Source organism: Solanum verrucosum, unplaced genomic scaffold (assembly GCF_900185275.1).
Source record: "Solanum verrucosum unplaced genomic scaffold, falcon-dt-bn FXZP01000060.1, whole genome shotgun sequence".
Classification (NCBI taxonomy): domain Eukaryota; kingdom Viridiplantae; phylum Streptophyta; class Magnoliopsida; order Solanales; family Solanaceae; genus Solanum; species Solanum verrucosum.
In genome coordinates, this window is record NW_026020129.1 from 7674016 (window position 1) to 7695446 (window position 21431).

The 21431-nt window shown below is 30.4% G+C and overlaps 3 protein-coding genes across 3 annotated transcripts; 2 read left to right on the plus strand and 1 right to left on the minus strand.

Annotated features, from left to right (window-relative positions):
* The first annotated feature begins 6102 nt into the window (after positions 1 to 6102).
* On the plus strand, positions 6103 to 6680 carry LOC125826433 (14 kDa proline-rich protein DC2.15-like). The gene is made up of 2 exons (XM_049505762.1): positions 6103 to 6297; positions 6382 to 6680. Exons 1-2 carry the CDS (start codon positions 6156 to 6158, stop codon positions 6678 to 6680), a joined length of 441 nt encoding a protein of 146 aa, XP_049361719.1. The 5' UTR covers positions 6103 to 6155.
* Positions 6681 to 10007: 3327 nt separating this feature from the next.
* Positions 10008 to 13147, minus strand: LOC125826699 (cation/H(+) antiporter 15-like). Its single transcript, XM_049506049.1, has 3 exons — positions 12920 to 13147; positions 11429 to 12424; positions 10008 to 11276 (listed from the first exon to the last, which is right to left on the minus strand). The coding sequence occupies exons 1-3, from the start codon at positions 13145 to 13147 to the stop codon at positions 10008 to 10010; spliced, it is 2493 nt and encodes an 830-aa protein (XP_049362006.1).
* Positions 13148 to 15743: 2596 nt separating this feature from the next.
* On the plus strand, positions 15744 to 16699 carry LOC125826781 (36.4 kDa proline-rich protein). The gene has a single exon (XM_049506118.1). The coding sequence runs from the start codon at positions 15786 to 15788 to the stop codon at positions 16638 to 16640; it is 855 nt and encodes a 284-aa protein (XP_049362075.1). The 5' UTR covers positions 15744 to 15785; the 3' UTR covers positions 16641 to 16699.
* The last annotated feature ends 4732 nt before the right edge of the window (positions 16700 to 21431 follow it).

The following is a 21431-nucleotide window of genomic DNA, read 5'->3' on the forward strand; positions in this document are numbered from 1 at the left end:
CGGATCCAGAAAATTTCTACTAAAGATAAAACAAAATGATGTATTTTCTTTCTTATTGATTTGAATTTCAGTGACTAGAGATATACACACCTTTCTTTTTACTTCTTACATTTTTCTTCTCAAAAGTCAAACTACATGAATTTTGAATAACATTTTAAAATGTATTTTTTTTATACGTTTGGATTTCAAGTTGGGTGTTTTTGGATTATTTTAAAATTTCTGACTCCGTCACAAAGTAGAATGCATTATGTTTCTAGTAAACAATGCCTTGTCACTCTAACACACCCTTTCGCCTACTTCAGCAGATGGTACAAGCTGCTGTCATGAGTTAAGGGGAGGATGCAACTAGTCGATATTGAATTTATAAATTATACGAACCCAATACTTTCAACGCGGAATACAAATGTTTTTATTTTTGGACTATAGTATAGTCGGTAGTCTCATGCCTCATTTACTTGTCACATCCAAAGTAAACCGTTAAGTCCATACAAAATCTTAGATATTTTCTTGATTGAGCTTACTCAAAGTTTCATAAAACACACAAAGTAGTATCATCTAATTAAGGTACAAATTAAAAGTCCTAGTCAATGCATTAATTTGTTTTTACTAGAAAAAAAAGAGTATAAAAAAGACTTGTGGTTTTCAAACAAATGGGATTCCGCGTTAAATTTTAACGCATTGTTGCAACTTGAGTAAATGTGTGGTTGTTTAGGGCTACTACCTTTAGCACATAGTCAATGAAATTGAAAGCACATCCCTTGATTAGTGTCAATGTGAAATACACATAATTGGATTTTCAATTTTGTTTTCTTCATTTTTCTTTAATTTGTGAGAAAATCGATCTGGAGCCAACCTTTTGAAATTCGGGAATGATCGACCTATTCTTATATATATCCTTCTCCACTTAAATATCATAAACTAAAATTTGCTTGACTTTTTTTAATACCTTTTATAGATTCATAGAGGAATTCTGAGGTAAAAAATGTGACTTAAAACACAAGGTCAAAACTATATGGCGCTAATCTCTTTGAAAAATAGCAAGTGTGAAAATTCGTTAAAAAGCCACTTTTAATGTAGAAACACCATGATAAGTGTCAAAGATTTCAAACTTAAATAAGTGAAAAATCTAGGATAATTGTAATCAATAATCCAGGATATTGAGATGGAGTTTTACTATTAAGTTTGAAATCTATATCATATCATGGATTTCAAAAAATGGCTATTTTTGAATTTTATGTAGATGCTAATCATCCAATATCTGTCAATTGAGCTAATCTGTAAATGTTGTTTGCTTCGTATTTTTACTTTAGAATTATATAGCTAGTTAATCCTATCTTGTAATTCTCTTTTCTATTTTTCTACCCTTACAATCGATGTAATATATTTTTAAAAAAATAAATTAAACCTATTATGAGATCATCAAACTATTAGCTCCTAATACGCGATTAAATGATTTCTTTAAACTTGTATTTAGACATTTATTATCTCTCATAATACGTACTTTAAATAAAAAATAAACAATATTTTGGACTTTTGAGTCACGGGTTTAAGAATTATTGCAAGAAATAGTACTTTTTTATAACTTTATTTTTGAATATTTAATGTAAACCACATGAATTCACTATTTGTTGGTTTTCATGCATAATTAAGATACCTCAATAAGTGTCTAGAAGTTCATCAAAAGTGACATTATATCTTTTTTGTCCTTTTTATATATCTGATTGATAGGAATTTGGTGATTTACAATATGCGACAAATATTAATTATATATATAAAATGATCCTATTTAATTTGATTGAAAATGAAGTCTATAGTTATCCGATCCACGATTTAATTTTAGTAATGGGGTAAAATATTATTGGCCTTTTGTTTTTATATAATTTGAGCACCATTAGACGACTTAAAAAATAAAATAAAAATTACAACTTATTTCATGGGGAAGTGGACTTTGTGCTTAACCTATAATTTATTTATTTTTATTTTTCTAAAAAAAAGTTATTACTGTTTAGGAGAAAGGGAATGTATGAAAGTATTCTAAGTTAAAGAATTTTTCATCGTTTCAAAACTGTGAACCTATTGATAATTTTGAGTTTAAGCAGATACTGTATATACATTTAATAAAAAAATTCGACGAAACAGTATCACATGACACCTCGGCCTAAAATAAATCTGTCCCTATGTAAAAGATGACATCTAATTAGCTCTAAATTCTAGTTAGTTAAAATTTTATTGTTGTTTAGATTAAAAAAAATAAAATCTTGTTTAGATGTGAACTACCTAGGTATATATTAGGCTTAAATTTGGTCGAATTGTATAAATACTAAAAAAAATGTACCAACCAACTTTCATTTTGGGATTATTTCTTTTGACCATATGATAATACGATATATAAGGACTGCTACTGCAAAGAGCGGAGGCAGATCCAATGTATTGGACTATTGGTACCCATTCAAGATGAACTTAAATACTTTTGATATGATAAACATAAATTTATGTGTATATAAATATTTATTAAAATTACAATAAATATTAGATAATTAATTTATAATGGTAAAATTATAACAAGTTTAATACTAAAAATCGTAAATATTGAACCCTAGAAATAATTTGTGATATCATGACTTCATAATAGCGTGACATTCTGTCTTTATATGGAATATTAATTATTAGCCCTGTTTTTGGAGCTATTATTTTTTATGTTTAGTGTTAGGTAAATTGCACTAATTTTAGTGTATAATAAACATATGTATTAATTTAGTAGCATTATAGTCAGTACGTAATTAACTATAGATGGTAAGATATATACCTATACGCATCAAAAACACACTTTTTCCCTATCTTCTTTCTAATTATAATGAATGGACATTAAATTATGGGAATTAAGGAGTTTAACTTTATTCTTAATTAACTATAGAGGGTAAGATATGATGAAAAGCATATATAAAGTCTTGGCTAGCGAGGGATTATAGGCTTTTACTTTTTATTCTTTGCAATATTAGAAGCCAAAAAAAATCATTTCAATTTATGTGTGGTGTTTGGTTAAAGGCAAAGTTAGAAATTATAATCTTAAATATGGCATGATATTTGTGCAGCTAATATAAAAGCACACTAATAAAAGTAAAACAAATTTACTGAATATATCGAGAACTTTTAAAATTTATCAATTAACTAGTGAATTTGACCGCATTTATAAGAAAATCAATAAATTAAAAAAAATATTTTTATAACTTCATATAACGGAAATAAATTTTAATTTTGTTATATTGATTAAAACACAAAAATAATATTTTTATTAGTGTTAGATGAACCGCATTTAAAAATAAGTAAATTTGCATTTCAAATAAAAGAAAAATGACAAAAACTAAAACCATAAAAACACAAACACACAACATATTTTTTAACAAAGTGAAGTACATATGACATTATTATGCATATTTGATATAGGGTTTGAGACAATATATTCAAAAGAGCACAAATATTTTTCTTCAAAAAATTGATGAATGTACAATAATGTAGTTGTCTAAACAATGAAACTTACTCTTGGCATCTCTATTAAAAACTTGCATAATTATGCTTTCTAAACTCACTTAGCACACTTCTATGGTGACAATAGAGAGAATGATTGATCTTCTAATTTAGGAATAACTTCACCAAGTAAGAGGAGTCTTGTAATTGCCATACAAAATCTAATGTAACAAAATATTGTGAAAATTTATGATTACTATCGAGATAAATTCTCAACTCCTACTTGTACGTGAATCCCTAGTTTTCCCCCACAAATTTTCTCATCAAGCATCTCAATTTGTTCTTTGTCTCATGAATGACTTTGTATTCCACATTAGTTAGTCCACTTGCCAAACACATTCTATCAAAAAAATAAATAAATTCAACATACATAATTTCACAATACATTATGAGAATTAAGGTGATCAAGAAGTCAAATAAGAGATTTAACATACCAAAGAGAATTTAATTAGTGTCATCTGAGTGTCATATGTGAAAAGTGAAAAATTATAAATCAATTCACCTTTTATCTTAAAATAAATCGCATTCCACATTCTTCAAATCTTATTCCTTATCATCAAATCATGTCTATTATAATGACCAACTCCGGAAAAAAAAGAAAGAAAAATATGTTAGACTAACAATATAGTTAAAAACAAATATAGTAAGCAAGCTACTACATGAAGAAAAAAAAATACACTTCCAATCTATATATAGTACAAAAATATAGAATATGAAAAGATACAAAATTAATTAAAATATAATTACTCAAAGATTAATACATACTAATTAATATAATTGAAAATAAAGAAACTGTTGATGAAAAAACGGAAAGGAAGAAAACTTACAGCTAATCATTAGTTTCACAATTAAGAAAATTAAAATCTCTTAATTAGTGCTAATTTTTAGTCATTAGTTATTTTGGTATAAGAAAACTTACGCTAATCAAATTAATGTTCCTTTTTGGTTAGTTTTAGTTAGTGTCAATTTTAGCAGTAATTTAATTTAATTTAATTAAGCAAAATTCACGGTGCTTTTTAAGTTAATGCTATACTCAAATTAACATTAATTTTTTGGTTAATTTTAGTTATTGTCGTTTAATTAAATTAAGCAAAATTCACGTTCCTTTTTAAGTTAATGCTATACTCAAATTAACATTATTTTTTTGGTTAATTTTAGTTACTGTCGATTTAGCAGTAACTTAATCTAATTAAACTAAGCAAAATTAACATTTCCTTTTTAGTTATTGTACATTTATAGTCATTGTATCATTACTTTTGGAAGAAATAAATATTATGAAGGCTCATAATGAGGGAAGAGAATAATTTTTTAAACATATTTTTGAACAGAAAATAAAGGTAAAAATTGAAAATTCTGAAAATATAGAAAAATAGTAATACTGGCCATTGAAACATGCCACAACAACAAATTGATATTCGGGGCTTTATATATATATATATATATATATAATATATATATATATATATATATATATATATATATATATTTCATTTAGACATTCGAAATACAGTCTGTTTCGATTAAATATCAGAGTGCATGATAGAGTGTTTCTATTAAACCTCTTCGGCTCAAATTTAGGAAAAATTTCTATACATATTTTCAGTTGTCTATTACGTAAATAAGTTAATCACTAAAAACTTCAATTAAAACAAGTCTAAGCTTTTACTACTTATATGCATATGTGACATATTCAATTGCCCATTACATAAACAAATTACAACAACATACTCGGTATAATCCACAAATTGAGACCAAGGAAATAGAAGTAGGGATAAGATTTGTGTACATTCTACCCTTCCCAGATCGATCTCACTTTATAGAATTACACTACAAATATATTATTATTGTTATAATTTGTCTATGTAACAAGTAATTGAGAACATAGACAAAATCTTTTCAAAAATTTGAGCCAAAAACATTAACACAAACACTTTATCACGAGATTCAGATCTTGATACACAGGTCCAACATGTACAGAGGTTGATGTGCAAATCATTAAGCAAAATAATGCAAGTCCCATGTGAAAATGGAAGGATAAATGTTTATTCTAATTCAAGAAATAAATAATAAATGATCAACAAAATCCACAAAATTCCCAAGTTTAAAATTCATAATGGCCTTATCTCTTTTTTTTTTTTCCTTTTCTGTTCGGTGTTTGATATTTGTATTAAAATCTGATCAAATTCAAATTTGCACATCGAAAAATTCATTTCTTGAGGCGGTGCTTTTTTCTATCTCGAGACTCGCATTCAAGACCTTTAATTAATGTTGAAGAAATCTCAATTACCATTTTACCATGATCCATGTTAGTATAATAGTCTGATCTCAAGTAGTTGTGTCGCTAGAGACCTTTTTTTTTGTTTTTCTATTTGGTGTTCAATATTCAATATTCATATTGAAGTCTAACTAAATGAGTGCCTTGATATTCTCTTACAATTGTTATGCAATACCCCAACATGGGCCACTCAATTCTCCATTAAAATATTTCCAAAAAAATAGCCAAAAAAATTCATCATTTCCATCTATAAATACCCTCTCATTTCATCATTCCAAACACCAAACAAACACCATTTTTCACAACTTAGCCACATCCAATTGTTGAGAGAGTTAATTTCTTTAACTTTCAAAATATGGCCAAGTTTGGTGCATCCTCAATTGCCCTTGTTCTCACATTGAACATTCTTTTCTTCACTATGGTTAGTTCCACTTATGTCCCATGTCCACCACCCCCACACCACAAATCACACCCCAAACCCCACCCTACCCCTACCCCCTCCACTCCCTCCACCCCCTCTACCCCCTCCACTCCCTCCACCCCCTCCACTCCCTCCACCCCCTCTACCCCCTCCACTCCCTCCACCCCCTCTACCCCCTCCACCCCATCATCAAAGGGAAAGTGCCCAAAGGACACACTAAAGCTAAATGCTTGTGCCAATTTGCTAAATGACTTAGTGCACCTTGTTATTGGAAGTAGCCCAGCCAAGACTAAATGTTGCTCTTTAATTCATGGACTTGCTGATCTTGATGCTGCTGTTTGTCTTTGCACTGCCCTTAAAGCTAATGTGTTGGGAATTAATCTAAATGTTCCACTTTCCCTCAGCTTGTTACTCAACAATTGTGGCAAATATGTCCCTAAGGACTTCCAATGTGCATAATTTATTATGCTATAGCCAAATTTCTCCACTTTGCAAAAAAATGTCCACTCTCATATATAGTGTATTTTGTTTCTTTTTGTTTGAGTGTGTGTGTTTGGTGTTTTGTATGCTTATATGTAGTTGTTTATTTTCAAAGGAGTTACTATATGTAGTTTATTTTGATTGGTTAGAAGGAAGTCAATAGTTGTTGGCTTTCTTTTTGTTGTATGATTCCATTTTAATCATGAGTGATAAATGAAATATATTTGTGTGAGTTTATATATATGATGTAGGCATTTTTTATATTTAAGTTTAAGTTATACATTGATAATATAAAAATATTTATAATATCAATTTATCATGTCACGCATTATATATTTTTACTGTAAAAAGTGAGATATATAATTTTGAAAATAAGATAAATTACATATATTATAACAGATAAAAATAATTAGATAGTGTAAACTATTCATTATTTACACCATTGATGTATGTTAGTTAAACTCTTGATATGACAAAGACATGAATTAATCAATAAATCAAGTAGCCATTTATAAAGCTCGAGTCAAAATTATTAAACTCTCTCAAAATCATAACTACTATGGGGAGCTCACTTATTTTTAAAAAAAAATGAAGGTTGAAGGAGGAGATTACGAGATAGAAAATCAATTTTTTATTAAATACCAAACAATCGAACTACTAAAATTTCTCCGAAAGTTCCTCCGCATGACAAAAAGAATTAATTTGAAAAGCAAGTCGTACGGAGGGATTTGGACTAATTACCTTGCCAAATAAAACTTGGGAAAAAAAGGATAGATACGTCCTCAATTTTCTCTTTATAATATAATGTTCTAGTTCCAAACTTGCATATATATTACAAAGCAAAAACAGCTCAAAATTCAAGATTAATTACATAATGAATATTATTTACTAATCCAATTAATTTAAATTTGTATCAAAAAGATCCTCTATTATGGGTACTAAAGTGTTCTCTATCAATGACAAAACTTATTCATAGGAAAATTGTATGTATAGGTTTTCTTTTAATGTGTTTTTCACATATATCTTGTTTGAATTCATTTTATGTAAAAGTAAATTATTAGAAAATAGTATTTCTGAAATATCTAATTAAGAATAAACATATTTCAATCATTTCACTACAACATGCGCGATAAAGCACACTTGCTTATTCATTTAATTTCCTGAAAACTTTCCTCTAATTCTTTTCTTTAGCACTTAAGTCTGTTGCCAGGAAGTCATTAACTTTCCTCAACCTGTTTTGTTTCTTAATTATCATTACAATATTATAACATCGTTCGATTTTTTCCAGATCTCAAAATATCTTATGAATATAATTATTATTTTTTTTAAAAAATCATAGTGAATATCCTGTGAATTGTTTAGATAAGAAATTATAAAAATATACCCCATACATGTTCAATTTATCTCAATCTTTTGCAGAAATGACACATGGCTGGTAAAGGAAATTAAACCACAATTTTAAGGAAGTTCTAGATTTAACCACACTACACAAATGTTTATTAACATAGGGTATATATAGGACCACAATTTAGTATTGTGAAACTTTTGTCGATCTATAACGTTACATGACAATTTTAATTAATGCCCTATAACATATAATAGTGGTAAGGGGCTAGGAGTAGGAGAAGGAATTTAACTATTGGTTATGGAAGGGAATAAAATTTATATATATCGTAGTGTAAAGATTTTTTATATTATCATATTACTTTTACTTATTATAACAATTTTTTGTTTTGTTTTCAATAACCTAAATTCCACACAATTTTTAGGAGACTTATATATAAATATCTTTATACGAGTTAATAACTCTTTTGGTCCCTCAATTATTGATAAATTCTAATTTAGTCTTGTGATATTTGATTAAGCACTCTTAAATTTTGATTGAGTAAAATGTGCACTTTTGATCTTTTTGTTTGTGAATATTCACAAATTTATCATAATTATGAACTATTTCACCACTTAATTGCTCATGCATATGTTAGGTTAGGTTTGTACTATAAAACTTTATAAATGATGGTAATATAACTCTAATAAAAAATATTTAAATATGCATATTTCCTTCAATAAGGGACTAAAGCATACATTTTAATTTAACTGAAGATTAAATATATTAAATCATATATCACAATAATTAAAATTAAGGGTTCAAAAATATTATAATTGATCCTTTTTACAAAAACATTGTATATAACTTAAATTCAGACGAAATTAGAGGGACATGATGCAGCTGATTGCTGAGAAATAGACTAATTAAGTGAAGTTTTGAAAGTTTAATTAGATGCCAAAAAATTAAGAACACAAAAACAAATTCTTGATGACAAAAAGTCCATAAATGATGCCTCAAGCTTGTCGATTGATTAGGTTCACATGTTAAGTTTTGTCGATGATTAAATTATTTATGTATAGTAGTATCTTACTTTTTAAATAAACGCCAACAAAAACAGCCAAATTATCAAATTACTATGTTTATTTCAGCTGAGTACAGTATTTAGGTCGGCCAACAACAATTACAATAACAATATATTTAGTGTGATTTTATGAATGAGCCTTAAAAAATATGTATAAGTAGATCTTATTCCTATCTTGAAAAATTATTTCCGAAAGATAATCAGGTAGGATGATAAAAAGTTTTTAACAATACAGTATAAGATAATGAAATTATCCGACTCTAGGTATATAAACGAAAACATGTTAATTTGATACGATTAAGTGATTATCTAAGGTTAAAAAAAAAAGGAGGTTTATGTTCAAAGCCTTGTAATTATACACTACAATTTTTTTCGGAAATAGTTGCTATGAAATTCGTTGTTAATTTATGATTAATTGCTAGTAGCTAACATAATTTCTGATAATCAATAGCTAAGTAATCTTAGTGATGAATTTTATTATTTAACTACTGAATTCGTCGGTCGCTTTTCAGTATAATATAGTGGCTCATAATTTACCTTCGTCGTTTTTAGTAAAGTTACGTCCACTAGTTAGTTAACGGATGTTAGTACTTTTCAGCACAAATACTCTATAACCTGCCATTATCAATATCTTTTAGTACTCAATTTCTTTGATTTGAATTTAATGAAGTGAATATACTTATCGAGATAAATCAAAACCAGTTTGAAGTTTGATTATGTAAACAACAAAGAAAAATAAAGTAGTTTCATGATTATCTTCACTTTACTCTTACAATTGAAAGACTTATAAATACATCAAAGATTGATCTCTAGAGTAGGAAGCATTTACAATTAACAAAATTCATGAATAGGTAAAAAAAATAAAATTGATATTGATGTGATCAGTCCTAGCAAGTTTTCATTGTTGTTGTTGTTGTTGTCTATGAGTTGAATGATCGAGGTTGAAGGGTTCATAATGCACGCTAGGACTATCCGGAGTGATTAATGGATCCCCGGATCCCATACCTACATATTGTTGCACCACCAATGCTGATGCTTTCATCGCGAAATCTGATGAAGCTAAGAGATCACCAATGGCACCTAGCTCTGGGCATTCACTCCAATCAGTTAGCCCTGCTGTTAACGGGGAGCTTGTCCCTTGTCCTCTACCCACTATGAACAAGTCGTGTGAGTTATCTATTGACCTTATTGCTCCTACTGTCTCTTCTCCATGATTCACTATTCTTTCAATGTATACTATTGATCCATCATTTCCTGTTTTTGTCCTGAATTCTGTTACATATTCCTCATCTAACTGTTTTTCCCTATCGCGTTCTGTTTCAACTGTTAGTACACTATAGTCATTCCCACTGTTTGATTTTCTTGCTTCAATTGTTGTATCTCCAGGGAGGAAACGCATAACTGTTAGGTTAATGTTCGGGTGTTCACTCATTCTCCAAGCATAAGCTAATGCTTCGCGATCATCTGGTCCTCCAAAGAATAACACTGCAACATGGTGTGAAATTTGGTTCATTGTTGACCTTGTTGATCCTGTTAACCCTCTATCTACTAGTATCCCAACGGAGCAAGGTGCATTTGCTAATACATTCTGGTTAATTGTTCGGAATGATGAGTTTGTAGTTTCTAGTCCACCATCAACTGTTTGTTGCTTGTGGAAAGGGATTATGATTAGTGCTACGCGTTTTTCCTCAGCTAAAACGCATATGTCTTCATGCATAGTGGAGTAAGGGGAGATAGCAGTGAGAGGCTGCACGTAGACGCATCCTGCACTTTTCTCAAAGTTCTCAAATGCATTGATGATATGATCAGATTGAGCTTGAGTCCTGTTCATAGCTGGCCTTCCTATTTTACGCATGTTATGGACAATAAGCATTCCAGATGCACGTCCAGTGAGTTCTACAAGGTGTAGGACATATATACATATCGGTGATTTCTTCGTAGGACATGATGCTTCAAGAAGACTTATAATTGTTGGAACAGCTTTAGGTGTGTGGATGCTAACGAGCACTCGAAATTCCCTATCCAACTTTGTTTTCTGAACTGTTCTTCTCTTATATGGGGTGAAATTTCTTGATGGTTTATAGACAATTGTCACAATAGGAGTGATGACTGCAGTCATCCCAATTGCTACAATCACCATTATAGCAAAAGATTTCTCATCAAGAACCTGCATTTACATGTAAGTATTTAGTACTCATTTTTGTGTTGATAACAAATAAATGAAAGTACACATCAACTTTTGAAGTTTGTGTTCTGGGACGGACTAAAAAGGAAAGTGTGTCACGTAAACTGAGACAGAGAGAGGTATATGTTGATTACCTTTTGGTCTTTACCAACATTGAGAACAATAATCTCAACAAGGCCTTTTGCATTCATGAGAAGACCAAGAGAAAGGCCTTCATGAAATGGCATTTTGTAATATAGTGTTACAATGACAACACCTATAACTTTACCAGCACAAGCCAAGATTATAACAACACACAAAACTCCCCATGTTGCAGCACTATCAATAGCAGAAATCTCTGTTTTGAGACCACTAATGGCGAAAAAAAGAGGTAACAAAAGCCCCGATACGAAGTCTTCTAGCCTTTCTATAAGTGTTAAACCAAGAGGACCACTAGGTATGATCAAACCAAACACAAAAGCACCAAAAACAGAATGTGTTCCAATAACATCAGTTATGAATCCAGATATCATAACTCCTGTTAGAATGAGACATATATTGAACTCACTAATCGATTCGCCTTCTGGAGTCTGACTTATTCTCCTTCCAATCAATGGCCTAATGACGAAAAAACAAACACAAATGAATGCAATACTTGATAGGATCACCCAAAGAGTAGCCAAACTCATGTCTTTATTCTCAGTAAAGGCGATTGCAAAAGCTAACACAATCCATGCTAACATATCATTAATAAGTGAAGCAGACATCGCGATTCTCCCAATTTCAGAGTTGATAAGTTTGAGCTCCGCGAGGATTCTAGCAAGAACAGGAAATGAAGTAACAGAAAGCGCGAGGCCAAGGAAGAGAATGAAAGTTCCTTCTTTTGTGTTTTGTGATTTATCATGCAATAAGACGGAAAATGAACTTCCTATTATACATGGCAATATCATCCCTGCCATTGCTATAAGCAACGATTTTTTACTATTTCGACGAAGAACAGCAATGTCCATTTCTACTCCTATTAGAAAGAGGAAGTAAAGAAGACCAATATTTGCCATTGTTTCAAGTACCATAACACTTCTTTGAGGAAATATTGTATTAGCAAATGTGCTACTTCTTCCCAATACTGATGGACCCAAAATTACACCACCCTGCCATCATTTTTTGCACAAGATTAGTGTATGAGCATAGTATATAATAACAACAATTATGCTATTCAATTCCTTCCATACAAATTACGAGTTCAATCCATTATGTTTAGCAACTCATTTATATCAATATGATCATTCAATATCCATCCGGTCTAGTACAAATTAAGACGATTCATTATAAGTTTAATTCATCATGTTTAGCAGAAAGACGATTCATTTATATTGATATGATCATTCAATCCATTCGGTCTGGCACAAAAGACGATTCATTAATATCGATATGATCATTAATTATCTTTATTATTATATGCAGTTTTACATTCTACATGAGGTTTTCTCTAATACTTGAATTCATGACCTCTGGTCACACGACAATAATTTGTATTGTTACACCAAGGTGTTCCACTTATTAACCAATGTACATTGACAAATAATGAAAAATTGAAAGTGCGATCATATAATTAAATTTTAGAAGAATCGTAATAAATCACTTACAAGAATCTCAGCAATAACACGAGGTTGACGAATAGGTTTCAAGATAAAAACTAGTAGTCGAGTGATGACAACCACCAATGTCAATTGCACAATAAAGAGTGGCAATGAATAATCAAGTGGATTATCACCTTGCCATATTCCACTCGTAGTTATCATCGTTGGTGCGTAACATACTATCGAATCATAGATTTTATCCTCCGCGTTCGCTATTATTATCTCTTCCGCCATACTGATCAAACGTGACCCAAAAATTATCGTACTTAATTAGGTTTTAGGTTCAAATCACACGTATGATATTTTTATAGCTTTTTGAATTCTCTTATTAGAATTTCTAGCTCTGCTACTACGTCAACATTAATGAATGCCATGCATGCATGTTTTCGAGTGAAGCTCAACAAGAAAGAGAAAAGTGATAAAACAGAAAATTGTTTAGGATAAATTTTTGAGGGAAAGAGTGTTGAGATTTTTTCTTATTTTCTTGGATTTGTTAAGCTAAGAAAGTAAACTTAAAAATATAGTAACTACAAAAATGGGAACAGTAGCAAATGTAAACCACAGAAATGCTTGAAAGTAGCAGGATTGTTGAAAGTGAGACAACATTTTGTGACTCCAAAAATGAAAAAAACTGTAATTTGGACTAATTAGGGAATAATTTAAATAAACCCAAATCTAATTAAAAAATATTATTTTAAGAATTTATGCTCTAAATAAATTATCATCCAATACAAAGAACTTATAATTAATCCTAAGTTATAAGTCTAATTCAAACAGATCAGTCTTCCTCCAAAATTAGAGATTAGCTAAATGTTACATTTATTCATATGCAAACAACTATTCGTTTTGAATCAAGACCGCATAATTTTTCGGAAAAAAACTTACACCATTAAAAACATTAATTAATTCTTACACATTATATATAACTTTCTTTATTTAGCTACTAATATGAGACTTTTGTTTAGACCCAACATGATATTGTCCAACAAGATATAATTAAGTCATTATTTCTTTTATCCATAATTCTCAATTAATTAACAGTTCAAAACGAAGAATATGGTGGGTTAAGACGATCAGAGGCGGAGCTAGGTGGGGGTTCGTGGATTCTGTATTTTTACTAGAAATTAAATATATATATATATATATATATATTTATATATATATATATATATATATATATATATATATATATATATATATATATTATGTATATTAACTTATCGACCCGGTTCAGTGATAAAGAAGTGATTGTAAAACGCTCAAACTCTTAATCCTAAGTTCGACTCTGATGACGATATCTATGTTGATGGTTATTAATTATCAGACGATAGGATATAAATTAATAGTACCTTCTATACATCTTTTAATCAATTATATAAAAAGAGATGAAGGACCATTTTCAACTAAATAGATGACAACTTTCCAAATTGGAAAAACATATTCCTGTAATGGATCAAGAGATTATGTTTTGCTGATCTTTTCCTTTATTGAAGATTGAGCTTATCCATCTTTCTTTTGAGATGTAAGCTTCCTCTCACTATTAAAGATTTTTTCCGAATCAGTAAGAAATTTGTGCTATAAAATATAATTTTCTCCTCATTTTTCATCGAACCAACTGACTAAGAATCAAATAACAATGAATTAATGTCTTCAAACTTAAAATGTATACAAACTAACAAATATATGTAATGTTTATTAAATATAAAAGTCAATAGATGGAGTGGTAATAATTATCATTAATTATTTTTTTCATACTTATTTGTCTTTGGTGTAATGGCCAAAATAAAAGTTTCTTTGTTTGGTCCCTTTGCCAGTCTGAAACCTCGAAGTGAAAGAAATCAAAACAAGGTTCACATGATGCCTTGGTGCAAGGGCGGAGTTACCGACTATAATTTACGGATTTAGTTGAATTCAGTATTTGTGATTTAAATTTTTTATTTATTTTAAAAAAATCATTAAATATATATAAATTATTAAATTAGAACTCAATAACTTAAAATAACTAGAATCTCAGGTGATAAAATTAAAATTCCCTCTCTGTTATTTACTCTTTGTTATTTATATGTTTATATATTTTGCCAGCAAGCTAGCTATAAGACAATTCAATAAAAGTTTCAATCAGTCTGAGATTTTATGCTAATACTTTATATTAGGGGGAGAAAATCTTGCATGATAAAAAAGAAGATTGACTTTTTTTTTGTTTTCCTATCACATGTTAGATAATTATATTGAAATGTATAAGGATCCAATTAAATTTGAATTGAACATGATTATAAAGCTATTATTAGGGCTACACTTTCATAAATATATTTTTCATTTTCAGGACTCAAATTTAAGATCATCACAATCCATGAATCGACCGGTAAAGAAGATCAAATTTTCCCTTTCAGACTTAGCATATGAAGGGATTCAACGTATAAATAGATTAGGATAAACTTCAAAACACAATATGTAACATCAAACGACAAGGGGTACTAAAAGGTTATCTCTAAATTATTATTTTTATCCATCACACTAAACGATCCCGTATAAGTAAAGTGCCTTAAAATGTGTGCAAAATGGACACTGTGTGAAATAGTACTTAAACAAAAAAGACTATTCACGGACTATATAATCAGAACTCACGGATTGGATATTGAAGTTTGCAAACAAAGATAAAGTTTCCAATTTCAATTTTACAATACACCTAATCACTTTGGCATTCCTTCACATACGTGTTGCTCTCTCATGGAATTAATTCCTTCACGGGTTACACATACAATACATCTATAAAATCTGTAGTCTATGTCAAAATTCAACAACATAACATTAAAAAAAAATGGAATAAAGAGTTGAACAATAATTTTTTGGTATTATAAAAAAGAAAATAGCTATGGGTTCATCAAAGATTTCAGCAATGTTGTTCATTTGTATGATTTTCATGTCAATGTGCTTGTTACCACCAGCTTATGCTTCATATGGTCAATGCCCATGTACTCCTCCTTATCAACGACCTAGTCCACCTGGAGGTGCTCCGCACCCGCCACATCATCACCCTCATCCACCTAAGTCTCCCAGTAGGCCCCGCCCTCCACCATCGACTCCACGTCCACACCCACCGACCACCAAACCGCCACCTCATCATGGTGGACCACCTCCTAGGGTTTTGCCACCTATCGTCTTTCCGCCACCTGTCATATCACCTCCAATCACTCGCCCGCCACCTGGCATTTTACCGCCTATTGTCAATCCACCTGGCATTATTCCGCCAATCACACGGCCACCTGGCATTATTCCACCAATCATAAACCCTCCCGGTAATTTCCCACCAATAACAAATCCTCCTGGAGGTGGAGGAGGATTCCCGCCACCATCTGGTGGTGGTGGTGGCGGATATCCTCCTTACACACCTCCTGGTGGAGGTGCACCACCTGGCGGAGGCGGAGGTGGAGGCATACCAGGTATTGTTCCACCTCCACCCGCCACGTGTCCTATAGATGCATTGAAACTTGGGCTTTGTCTTGATGTACTTGGAGGATTAGTGCATATTGGGATAGGAAATCCAGTGGAACATATATGTTGCCCAGTATTACAAGGATTGCTAGAGCTAGAAGCTGCTATTTGTCTATGCACAACTATAAGGCTTAAACTTCTAAACCTTAATATTTTCCTTCCTCTTGCACTTTCAGTTCTTGCAACATGTGGTTTAACTCCTCCTCCTGGTTTTGTTTGTCCTCCTCTTGTTTGAATTACTAGGTTTTTTTAAATTATGTTTGGTCTTTTGTTTGTAATATTTTGTAAGGTACGTAAGAGCTAAAATGCAAATAATTATGAGTTCTTAAGTCTTGTTTTTTTTTTTTTTTTTTAATTTGTGTCTTTGTTATGTTTGGTACTTTAATTTGCTCCCACAAAATTTGATTCGAGAAATTAACTTGATAATAATATTGGCGTGGGTTCTTATGTTAAATTCTCTAAACTTCAATTAGTATCTTTCTTAACTCGATCACATAAAAAAAAGTTGTTAGATTTTTTTTTCCATAGCTAATCAGAGCGATAAACAGCTGAATCTAGTAAAGTATAGTAGCAAGACCATATTTAAATTGTATACTAAAAGTTGTTGGATACGTAAGTTTCGCTTTGAGTGAACTACAATATTTGCAAATTTTTTTGGTAGTTTTTCACGTTTTGAACTAGAAAAACATTGCAAACAAACAAAGTTGCAAAAATTGAAATTCATCATTTTTCCAGCAAAAACCTAATATATGTCAATTAGATGTCGTTTGGTGCAGGCTAAGGTCGGATATCCTAAAATTACGCATGAGATAAAATTTATATTGGATTTGGTTGACGCTTAACGGTATAAATTTATACTATACGCAATTTAAATTTAATCTGATCTACTTAATCATAGAAAAATATATCATCCTATACGATTCAACTTTAAAATATTTTTCCCGTCTCCTAAATGGTATAAATTAGTCTTAATAGTAATAATCTCAGAATAATTTAGTCAACGTAGAAGGACCCCATACTATATAGTCGTAATTTTAGCCTTCAAGTGGCCAAATTGTCGAACCGCGTAACAAGAAAGTAAAACAAAGGGAAAGACGAAAAAGAATGTTGGACGTCAAGATCAATTACTAAGTCTAAAGATTAATATCCACCTATAATTTGTATTTGTACTATATATATATATATAGGAATAATGCATGAACTATACTTGTGGCTAATTATAGTTCTACTAAAGCACATTGGTCCCATTTATGAAAATATCACTTTCTTAGGTCTACTCTCCCCACCCAAAAAATAAAAATAAAAAAAAGGAAAAACTGAAATGACTTGAATGGACATAAAAGCATGAGTCTTTGTCAAATTAAAACCATGCATAACGACTTGTTTAACCCGTCATTAGTGGCAGAATCAAGATTTATACTAAAAAATTCAAGATATACAAAAAAAAATTTATAAAAAAGTCGAAGGAGCTTCAGTCTCTACTATATATATACATAAAATATATTATTTATCATGCATAAATGATGGAGTATAATCTTTCATTGAAGGCCAAACTTCCTAGGTCCTATCTAATCATAGCGCGTAGTGTACTAATAAATAGGAAAAACAAATTAAGATTACTAATGACATAGGGGAGTTAAGATGAATATATATATAGGTTTGAAAATTACATTGGAAGATAATTTTGGGCATATCATATTTTTAAAAGTAAAAGATTTGACTAGTTTGGGTTGCACATAGACTCATAAAAGAACTTACCAAAACATGAAAAGTTTTTGAGTTTTTAAATTCATTTGTCAGATATATATAGTCAATAATAATATAATAAAAGAAAGCTTTTATTATTGTTTTTTTTAAAATCTTTTTTAGTTTAGTTTTGGTAATTATTTTTTTAAATAGCAAATAAATAAAAAATAACCACAAGTTATGTGCCGATCGAATTATGATTCATTATTTAACTCAAATTATAAGACAAATTTTTGAGCGAGTTATTTTTCAAACATGTTCATTTTTTAATTCAATCTAGTCTATCATAGGTAGTAAAAACTGTAGAAAAACTATGACTCCAAATTTTGAAGGGAGGAAGTGGAAGAAAGAACATAGCTCAATTTAAATAGAAAAAAATAACCTTGTAAATATCATTTATATGTTATTTTAAGATCTTTTAGGTGTAAAAATATATCTTATACAACATATATAAAATAAAATAAAAATTATAAAGGACAACCAAAAAATAATCCTTTCATGGTAAAATGTCAATGAGAATAAGACACTGATTATTATCTAATCATTCTCGGAAAACATCGGACATTTACTATTTTTTTCGTTCACTTTTATTTATCTATTATTTTAAAAATAAATTTTTATTTTTCATTGTCATTTTTAACATATCAAGAGAAAATAATTTTTAAAAATTCATATTTATCCTTAACATTAATTACTTATTATCTAAATCTTTTTTTAAAATCTAATACTAAAATAATTAAAATACTCTTATATCAATCATTATTCTTAAAAACATGCAAAGTCTAAAATAGACAAATAAAAATTAACTGAGAAAGTACAAAATCTAGGTTAATTTACGTACGGTACGGTAGACTTTATTGTTGTTTTGTTGAAATCTAGGATGTAGTCATGAAATCTCTTGCTAGAACGTACAAATCTCCAATAGAGGTGGATCCAAGATAAATTATTTATACGTATTAAGTGAATATTTTTAAATATGTAAATTAAAATTATATTATTGAGTTCTACTAAATATGTTAGCTAGCTAGCTTTGTTTATTATTATGCTCATTGAAGTTGGATCTACCTTCTGCTTATTTTAGAGTAATTAAGCACTTAAAATTTGTGTTTTTCAGTCATCTTGTAATGACCCGGAAAGTCATTAGTGGAAATTTTGAATATCCATTTAACTAGAGTCAACTAATTGATGGTTAATTATTAAATAACTAATTTTAGTTAATGCTTAATGGGTTAAGTTTATAATTAGTTTAATATAGCTTGACCCATATAGGAAAATAATTTTTAGGGTTGAGAATTATTGGGTCATAATTTAGAAAAGAAAAGAAAGAGAAGGCAGCACTCACCTGTGCGGACGCGGCGTGAATACGGAAAGGGCAAGTTGTTCCTCTCCTCTCCTGTAAGTCGATTTCAAGTTATCCTTGCAAATTTGCATATAACTGCATTAAATGCTCTTTCATATGCCAACATTAATTGCACCTATATATATATATATATATATATATATATATATATATATATATATATAGTTGACCGAATTGATGCTAATTGGTTTTGGAGTTTGGTGAAGGCAATCAACATTTATTATTATTATATTAGTATAATAGTAAGGAATTGAAGGTTGTGAAGTCATAATATTATATTAGTATAATAGTTCTTGGTGACTTTGAGAATTTAGGGGACAAGAAACAGTGGAACATTACAACGTAACGATGACATTAAGCGAAATTCATTTAAGGGTATTAAATTATTGATATGCCGTCAATTGCCATTTTGGGATGATTATTGGACAATTAATCACTGGGAAAACTAAAGTGATAAAAAGGAGGCGTGTGTGTAATTTCTGCATAATTGTTACTATTTTGGTGGGTTGTATCCATGTTGGTAATATATTTATATGATGATCTAGTTCTCGATTTATGATATAGGAGAAGTTGAAACTTAATTCTAAGCTTGAAACTTGGAAAAATAGGAGGGTTGACATGTTAATTGGCATCGAACTTAGGAATTTGATTATAAATTTGAGTGAGTTCTGTGTCTAGACTAGACACATAGTAATATGAGTGTTGTTAGTTTTGAAATCTTATATCATTATTTATTTGAATAGATTTTATGGATTTGAAAGCTCAACAAAAGGGGAAGACTCAAGTCCCGAAGTGATTGTTGATTAATTGAGGCAAGTGGATTTCTAAACCCTTGTTAAGTGTATGGAATTCATGTATTTTCTTGTAATATGTGTTTAGGGTAATGAGGCTTGGTGATGGGTTGACTTGTCCACATTGATTAATTCTAATGATGAAAAAGGGATAATAAAAGGCAATGTGATCAATTGTTTGTGTGATGTGTTGGGAATTGTTTGAAAGGCTTGTTAAATCATTGTTGATGTTGTATCTTGATTGTCTTGTTGTGAATTGTGCAATGTTATGAAAATGGTCATCTCCTCATTATTTGTGTGAACATGTCATTTGCATTGTTCTGAGACATGGTTCTGACAAGTGTTATGTGCATTGAGAAAGAATAAGAAAATAAAGAGGATGTACCATTTCGAGGGACGTATCGCGCGCCGCGATGGATACTATATAATTCGAGGGATGTGTCGCGCGCCGCGGCGGATACTATATTTCGAGGGACGTATCGCGCGCCGCGATGGTTACTATTATTGAGGGTCGTATCGCACGCCGCGATGGATGCATGGACAGATATGTCCCCCATGGGTCCCGGACTGAGAGACAGCGGGTGTGTATCATTAGGTCAGACATGCATCACTATACTTGACATTGCATTTCATTGCATTGCACTTCTTTATTATTGGTGAACTTGATCTTGTGTGTTGCTGATCTTGTGAGTGCCTTTCTATGGAACTTGTGACTGATGAATTATTGAGCTTGTTGTTGAAGATATGAAATTGTTAGAGTGTTGTGTTGAACTATGTGCTTTGTAAACTTTGAACTGTTAGGTTGGGCTGGTTTTATACAGATTGTAGTTGTGAAGGTTCGGTTGGGGTGTAAGGAGTACTTGTATTCTATCCCCTTAGCTCGTGTTTAGAGGTTTACTTGTTGAGTACCGTGTGGTTTGGTACTCACCCTTTGCTTCTACAAATTTTTGTAGGTTATGAGCCTGGATTTTTGTGGTACTTGTTATTCTCTTCTTTTTCGAGGCTTCTGGGAGATTTGTAAGGCAGTTGTTTGTCTTCTCAGCGATCCTTCTTACTCCTGTTTATGATCTTGTTCTACTCTAGAAACAATGTCATATGAGACTTGTATTTTCCTTTTGATTCAATTGTA